The sequence below is a fragment of the Bidens hawaiensis genome, unplaced genomic scaffold (genome assembly GCF_021521415.1).
Source record: "Bidens hawaiensis isolate Kalapana, Puna unplaced genomic scaffold, B.hawaiensis_p1.1 tig00007719_1, whole genome shotgun sequence".
Taxonomy (NCBI): domain Eukaryota; kingdom Viridiplantae; phylum Streptophyta; class Magnoliopsida; order Asterales; family Asteraceae; genus Bidens; species Bidens hawaiensis.
Window position 1 is genome coordinate 76,085 of NW_027491535.1, and position 8,635 is coordinate 84,719.

General features: G+C 36.8%; 2 protein-coding genes across 2 annotated transcripts; one reads left to right on the forward strand and one right to left on the reverse strand.

Annotated features, from left to right (window-relative positions):
• The first annotated feature begins 1,089 nt into the window (after positions 1-1,089).
• LOC143635785 (chlorophyll a-b binding protein CP24, chloroplastic-like) lies at positions 1,090-2,088 on the forward strand. Its single transcript, XM_077103528.1, has 2 exons — positions 1,090-1,343; positions 1,447-2,088. The coding sequence occupies exons 1-2, from the start codon at positions 1,123-1,125 to the stop codon at positions 1,994-1,996; spliced, it is 771 nt and encodes a 256-aa protein (XP_076959643.1). The 5' UTR covers positions 1,090-1,122; the 3' UTR covers positions 1,997-2,088.
• A 612-nt stretch (positions 2,089-2,700) lies between these two features.
• Positions 2,701-4,891, reverse strand: LOC143635786 (uncharacterized). The gene is made up of 4 exons (XM_077103529.1): positions 4,619-4,891; positions 4,473-4,533; positions 3,939-4,083; positions 2,701-3,179 (listed from the first exon to the last, which is right to left on the reverse strand). Exons 1-4 carry the CDS (start codon positions 4,821-4,823, stop codon positions 2,925-2,927), a joined length of 666 nt encoding a protein of 221 aa, XP_076959644.1. The 5' UTR covers positions 4,824-4,891; the 3' UTR covers positions 2,701-2,924.
• Between the last annotated feature and the right edge of the window lie 3,744 nt (positions 4,892-8,635).

Here is an 8,635-nt window from a genome sequence, read left to right on the forward strand (position 1 = left end):
CATAACAAGTCTCAAAAACATCTAATACTAATGATGACCTCTCTTAATATAAATGTGTTTAAAAAGTAGGAGATCACTTAGAAACAACTTGAAGTATAAAATATGATTGGAAGAATGCTTGCCATAGCCATGTTTTGCATTTTGGTTTAATTTCATTGATTTTTTTTTATTTACTTTTGATTTGAGTACCAAAGCTCCTTTTCTTAGGGTTTTTGTGTGTGTGTGTGTGTGTGTGTGGGGGGGGGGGGGGGGTTGGGTGAGTTAGACTTACAAAGTGTCAAATACTCAAATTGTTATTTCAAAATGCATATGTCTAGTTTTCAAGACTTCAGTCATGTCAAAATATATCTTTGTGTTGAAGATACTTTCAACTTTTTTGTTTTATACTTTCATGTTTCTAAAAAATATTATCTTTTATAAAATCCAACAAATTTTTGTATAGCATAGCATCTAAATGTTTTTAATTTTGTTTTACAATATATGTGTGTGTGTATTTACTGATAAATCTAGCATATGCAAAGTTTATTTCTTTAAACCTAGCGTTTTATTTTCTTTCGAAACATTCCATTTTCTTTTGAAATGCTGTTATGTTTAGAGTTTTTGAGATCATGTCATATTTAAGACGGACATACCCGTAGTAGTGTGTTAAAATAATGGTAAAAAAATAATATTATTAGCAAAATTATTTTGAAAAATATTTAGAAGATTGATACCACTTTTATATTCCTTCACATCTAATGCTCTTTTTTTATTTTACAAACTACAAAAAAAAAAAATACAAGCACCCTTTTTTATGAAGTAAATGGGTTAGATATTGTCATCGAGATTTTGTTGAAAAATTAGTTGCAATTAAAAAAAAATAAGAATAAAAAAAGTAGAGGCTGTGTGGCTAACCATTCACGACCACAAAGATTAAAAAGTGGGAACCACAAGTGGTCCCAATGGATGGAACCATGATCAATGTTTTAGAGACGCCATTGGCCAGAATCCAGATTTCACTCATCCAAATATCCTACATGGCACCATCCACAAATCTCTTTTGATTTCATTTCACTCCATATAACATCACCCTCTTCTTCCATACACATATTCAACACCACACCATCAAAACCTTCATTACAAATGGCAGCTGCTACATCCACTGCAGTCCTAAACGGGCTCGGATCACCCTTCTTGACCGGTGGCAAGAGGGCCCACACGCTCTCTGCACCGGTTAATGTTGGTGGTGCTGTTTCCGCCCCGAGGCGGCTTGTTGTTGTTGCTGCAGCCGCTCCCAAGAAATCTTGGATCCCCGCGGTTAAAGGCGGTGGCAATTTCCTCGACCCAGAGTGGCTCGATGGCTCGTAAGTCTAAGAATAATATATTTTGAAAGTTTGTTACTATGAATAATAATTTTTTATTTAGTTAAAAGACTCTTAATTTTAACCTCTAACCAATTTAGCACAGGCTCCCAGGTGACTTCGGGTTCGACCCATTGGGCCTAGGAAAGGACCCGGCTTTCCTAAAATGGTACAGAGAAGCTGAGCTTATTCACGGGAGGTGGGCCATGGCTGCGGTCCTCGGCATCTTCGTGGGCCAGGCATGGAGCGGAATCCCATGGTTCGAAGCCGGGGCTGACCCCGGTGCCATTGCCCCGTTCTCCTTCGGGAGTCTTTTGGGAACCCAACTTTTACTCATGGGTTGGGTCGAGAGTAAGCGATGGGTTGACTTTTTCAACCCCGAGTCACAATCCGTCGAGTGGGCAACCCCGTGGTCCAGAACTGCTGAGAACTTTGCTAACTACACGGGTGAGCAAGGGTACCCGGGTGGCAAGTTTTTTGACCCGTTAAGCTTTGCGGGTACAATCCAAAACGGAGTTTACATCCCGGATACCGAGAAGCTTGAGAGATTGAAATTGGCTGAGATTAAGCATGCAAGACTTGCTATGGTTGCTATGTTAATTTTCTACTTTGAGGCAGGGCAAGGGAAAACACCACTAGGGGCTCTTGGTTTGTAAGGGGTTGTATAATGTATTATTAAGATTCAATGTGATCACCACCTAATGTAAATTTATTTAGAGAAATCCCACAAAAGTATGATGCTGGATTACTTGAGTTGATTTGGATTGTATTTTTAAAACATGTTTGATTAGTAATTTAGTATCATTAAGATGTTTAGATTGTCATTGTTGTAGTCTCAAATTATAATTAACGTGTTTGTTAACACGCAAGTGTTAGTTGTCAAGCCTAGAGGTGTCAACTAGACAAGCTGCACATGAGCTACCCAATATCATCTTGCTAAAAGCTTGAATGGAGTCAAGGTTAAACGGGCTCAAGTTGTTGCCTAAAATAAGCGTGTTTAACAAACAAGTCCAGTCTTTACTTATCAAGCTCGAGTTGGCTAGCGAACCTAAATGAGTCTATTATGAATATTATTTTTAGTTTGTTACTTGATATATTGAATGCATAAACCGTAGTAATTTTTGTAAATAAAATTATGCTAAGATTACTATTGTCTTTACTCAACTAGCGTAATACGCAGGTTTCTAGCTACTTAGTTTATAATTATATATATATAAATTATGATTACAATATATATTAAATAATTAAAATGTGTTCCAAGTTAATTAATAAATTTTAAACCAGCCAAGCTCGAGCCTGGTCGAGTTCAGTCTCGGTCTAACTCATTTACACCCTAGTCAAGCCAACTAATTTAGACTCGTACTAAAACATGACCCATTTCAACAAACATGTTTTGACCAGACACATTACCAAAGTACCAGACCCGCCCGTCTATCCTCCTATAGAAATTGAAAAAAAAACATTACAAATCTAAAAATCAATGCATAAAAAGATAGCACTCTCATTAAAGCCAAATGGTTCTGTTTGGAGGATTACAATTAATCTTAAACTCAACATAGGAAGATAAAATCGGAAAAAGATGCTTCACTCACTACTACCCATAGCCATCAAGAACTCACCTTCACATGCAACCTCACCTCCAACATATGCTTTTCCCTCCATTTTTGCAATCCCAAACCGTTTTTGAAGTTTGGTTAATGTCATTCTCATTACCAAGGTGTCTCCCGCCACCACCGGCTTTCGAAACCTCACCTTGTCAATTCCCGCAAAGAAGAAATTCGCACTTGACCCACCCACTTCCGGCTGCAGCATTATCAAACCACCAACTTGTGCCATTGCCTGAAATATCAATGTAAAATTATTTACCAAAAAGATGAAAGTTTAAAAATATATATATCAAAACAGATGGGAGGAAAGTCGCTTTATTTACAAAACAGCCACTAGTGTCTAGAAGGGTGTTTGGATGTGCATATTGAAATGAGAATGCTATCCTTTAATCAGCTTTGGGCTGCAGATAGTGTTTGGATGTGCTTTTGCTGTTTAAAGTTATAATAACCAGATAATTACTTTGTTTGGAGTTTTGGGAAAAAGTTCAAATTATCTAAGGAATTAATACATAAACTGACCTAAAAAAACAATCTTGTAGAAAATGAAGAGACAATTTGTGATATGGAATCTCAATATATAGGTATTTTACTTTATCTTTTGATAATAATATTAACTGCAGGCTTGCAGCTGATATAAAACTCACTATCTGCTATTTATGTATTAATTCCTTAGAATGCGTAAGCAAAATGTTTAATTTCTCCTTGCAGCATATAAAAATCAGTCTTTTAACGTTATCATCTACAAACACAAACAGAGGAGAGCAAAGATACAAACTTTAGATTTAAATCCATTTCGTACTACTTTTATTAAGACCGCTCCACTAAAGCATCTAACTTTTATCTTTTGAGCCAGTAGTCATTTTAAATGTTGATGCAATGCCACAAATTTCAAGATAACAAACTAGAAACACACTGGAGAAGAGCAAATAATTTATGCATAATTACATGTAAACATAACATAAGGATGAAAGAAGATTAAGTTGTTATTTACCTCAACCATGAGAACACCAGGCATAATTGGCCTCTCAGGAAAATGACCCGGAAAGAAATTATCATTAATAGTCACATTCTTGATCCCGACAGCAGAAACTCCTGGATTATGCTCAATCACCCTATCCACCAACAGAAACGGAAACCTACAAAACCCCAACTCAAATCTCAATACAGATTCATAATTGCATAAATGAGTTCGCTAAACCTTTGAACCGGCAGTTTTTTTCTAAAACCGGATTTCGTACAAGGGCCCAGTATTTAGGGCGATTTACTAACCTTTGAACTGCCGGTTTTATGTAAAATACCGGTTTAAGCCATTCAACCGGTTTTAGCCCACGAGATTTTTATACAGTTTGCGGCCCGCATTTTAAAAAAAAAAATCTTTTACCCTAGCGATTATAACAGAAGATGGTCCCGTTTGCACCTTCATTTTTAGTCTATTCCGGTGCGAGTAAAAAACCGGATTTTAAAACAAACACATAAACACACCAAACCCTAACTAAAACAACAACAATCATCACAGTTTACAAACCTATGCGGCAAAATATCACGAATCTGATTGATATCCAGCACTGTGGGAAACGCAGGAAACCCTAAACAGCAATGGCGATTATTAAAAGATGGGATTTGAAGATTAAGTTAAAAAGTGAAAGATCTAAAGTGGGTTACTTTACTTACTGAGTTCAATTGGGGTTTCGTCTTTTGAGCTTTCAGTTGAAGAACAGTTGACGGTGAAATTGGTCTTCAATTGAGTTGATAAGAACGGAGATCTGGTGGTGGTTGGAAGTGAGCATCGGCTGAAGGATAGGTTTTGGGTTTCCGGCCGCCGGTGGGAGATAGTGATTTGAGAAAGGAGAGAGTTGGAGAATGCGTTGGAAGCCATGGCTGCCGGAGCGTGTGAAGATTGTTTGTTGTGTTTCAGTTTTGGTGTTTTGTTTGCAAGTGAGAGTGGGTTAAATAGTTGGTCGTTACTTCTAAAATACTTTTAATTTCTTTTTTTTTTCGATAGAATTAGTTACACAAATTTTTTTATAATTACAAGTTTATATATTTATTCATTTATTATTATTATTATTATTTTGTTGTTTGTTTGACTTTTAACACAGATAGTTCTTGATATGGTTTCTTTTGCGACAATCCGAAACTTGGTTAAGACGAATAGTTCGGCTTTTACTCAATTTTTACCCGAAACTTCATTTAAGCCAAGATTTGTTCCAACACTTCCAAAATCTTGAATAATATGAGTAATATAAAGTAAAGCATAACTAAAACGATAGGTTGAACTTGTGGTGGTTTGAAGATTAACTAACTCGTTAAGACGAGTGTTCGGTTTTATCGGTTTTTGTCTGAAACTTGGGTTCAAGCCAATATTTGTTATGCACTTCCATGTCAGCCATATATGTAAGGCCTTGGACCCGGGAGCCCTGCACTGGATGTTGGATTTACTCATAAACTCAGTTTGTTACAGCGAAAGCATATACAATTTGCAACGGATACTAAAACTTTTACATTTAACTTCATTCTACAACTAATCTTCAGTATAGATAGTCTCGTACGCACCTCAAGCTCACCACATCATCAACAATATCTGCATGCATAATAAAAGTCAGTTACACGCTGAGCGAGTTCTAGCGTTTATGTCTTTTCATTAAATACGATTTATGAATAAGTCACATCTTTTGAACATTCATACATAATTTATAATTACTTATTCATTCTTTACTTGTTTCTATGTAGGTTTATCAATCAACCCATAACTATTATTGCTCTTAATCGAGCCATTTGTTCTTGCTCATAACTGAGACGTTTATTCTTGCTCATAACTGAGCTATCTATTCTTATCCATAAAAGGAACATCTACTCACAACCATAAAAGGAACAACGTGTACTATCCATACAAGGAACACTATATACTATCCATAGAATGAACAACGTGCACTGTCCATACAGGGAACACTATATACTATCCATATCAGGAACATCATATGCTATCCACACAAGGAACACTATATACTATCCAAGAAGGAACATCGTATATTATTCATAAAAGGAACACTATATATTATTTATAAAAGGAACAACGTGTATTATTCATACAAGAAACACTATATACTATTGTCACACCCCGACTCAGTGCCTGGGTGCGACGTCCCGGGTTGGTATCCGGTTTTGAAAATATATCAGAGTTGCGAGTTATTAGCGAAAGTCTTTAAAATATATTATTCATTTATAAAATGTCGGGTTAGAGTACCCGTTTTGATATTGTAAAATATCAGCGGAAGTCTTTTTGGATAAAATATTATCATATTGAAATCTCGGGAGTTGAATACCCGTTTGATAATTTAAATACATATCTTTTGAAAATATCATTCTTTATAATATTCTGAATAAAATATCTGAGCCATCAGATCACCTCTAATGACTATGTCTCCAATCTTCTATCAGTCTTGCCTGTCAGTTCTATTCTTTACAGTTCCCTGAAATGTGGGGGAAAAATACGTCAGCACACAGCTGGTGAATGACGCTGACTCAATAATACCAGTGTGTAAACAATAACAATACCTTTGTGACAATACTCATTAGGCACCCAACTCAATTGAGTTACAATTACCCTAAGTACATGTACAATTAATCATATACACAATATCATTTATCTGATCAGTCCCGTAGACTACCAGAGGCGTGTTTGATGATATGCATGGCCTCGGGGAAATCCGAGTCACCATGTATGTATGGATCCAGACACATGTATACTATTAATTTGAGTATGTCCGCTTCTCATTATTGTAACACAAAGTTTTAAGAATTCGTAAATCCCATGCAAACAATTCAGACTCTAAAAGAGTTATAAAAGGTTGGGGCGTAGTCACCTTATATGATTGTAAATCAGTTTCTGACACTGATTCCTGTATATTGATCAGTTTTTGTTACTGACCCCTGTCTGTAAATCAGTTTCTGTTACTGATTCCTGATTCTGTTTTCAGCTTTCTGATTGATTGATTGATTGTTATCTCGGACCTATAGTACGAGAATAACATTTGTATAAATATCTAGATCTACGATCTAGCTTCAGACCTTGTAGTCTGTTTTGTATAGCTGTAACCTTGACTATTCGTTTGTTTGTACAAAACATGTGGACCTTTAGTCCCTTTGTTTATTTATTAATTATATATCATGTTTCTTCTTCAGAAAGAAACATTTATACCAGGTTTCTTCTTTAAGAAGAAACATTACTTTAACTATAACATGTGTGAGTGAATAGTATCTTTCTTAATTATTAAGAAATACTATTTAACTATAACCTTTGCATGTAACTGATTACGTTTCTTAATCGTGAAGAAACAATAATTTAACTATAACTCTTGCTTATGAAAAGTTATATTATGCTTATCAGTAATCAAGATTCGGGCTATACCTCCAACTATGGTCTAAGCTATTATAATAATAATATAATAATATATAAACAGAACCCCTACCTCACACGGGTATTTGGAGTTATATGTATATGATTGATCGATTGGCACTTCTACTCTATTCGCGTTCTACAGCTGAACCCTTCAGAGCTTCGGTGTTTGGCACGTTCCACGAGGTCGGCACGCAAACCTAGGCTAACTATGTGTGTGAAAGTGTGTTGGTGGTGTGGTTTGAGAATGTCGTGAGCCTCCCCTTTTATAGCCAAAATTGGGTACCATCGCGTAGTGTGATGGTCCCTTGTCTTAAGCCATCGCGTAGCGCGATGTCAGGAAATGACGTGTGGCATGCTGACTCAGCCCTAGCATCAGCCACGTGTCCCCTGGTCGCGACACGTGTTGCTGCGTCATCACAGGCCATCGCGTGGCGCGATGGTCTTGAGTTTGGGCTCATCGCGTAACGCGATGGGTTCCAGAATCCATATTTTTATTTTTAGTACCTCGTCTTTGATAACTTGCCACTTCTTGATCATACTTCCATTTTCCAAAAATATGCAAAGTGCGCCATCAAAACGCCACATTACGCCCATCGTCCGAGTCCGAGTCTGTGTCCGAGTCTGTGTGCGTGCGCGTCGGGTGCTTCGCGCCCTCCGCTAGGACTATGGAGAGTGGTTAGCCACATTAAAACATTTATATGTAAACTTGCTTCCTTATAAAGAGCTTCCATTTCTTTGATTGTTTCCATGTGAGATAAAAATTCCATTCCTTATTTATACCCATGGGGAATGCTTCCCTTTTCTTCCATTTTTCCATGTGGGATGGGATTTTCTTATTTCCTTAACATAAGAATGCTTTGTTTTTCTTATCTCATTCTTCCCATTACTTGTCTTTGAGATTATTTTTAATCCTTCAACTTTCAAAGTTGGCAACTTTAACCCAAAATAAATATGGTGTAACATCCGTATTTTGAGAATTAATAAATAACAGAAAGTTTTATTATTATCGGTGTGTCGTAGTTTGGTTGTGTGCGTGTTTGTATTTGGATAAGATTGGAATGGAGGTGGATGGTGGGGCCCATGGCTCCCTATATAAGGCCATCCCCCATCATTTCTCCATTTCTTTACACACTAGAAAACACACACTTTCTTTCTAGCATTTCGGATTCGGGTCCAAGCAAAAGTAAGGAAGATTTTTGTGTTCAAGTGCCTTCGAATAGCAAGAACACGTCCAGATCCTTGTATTGTCCGGATCTGAACTCGAACCCGAAGCAAGGTAGGTTTCGGTT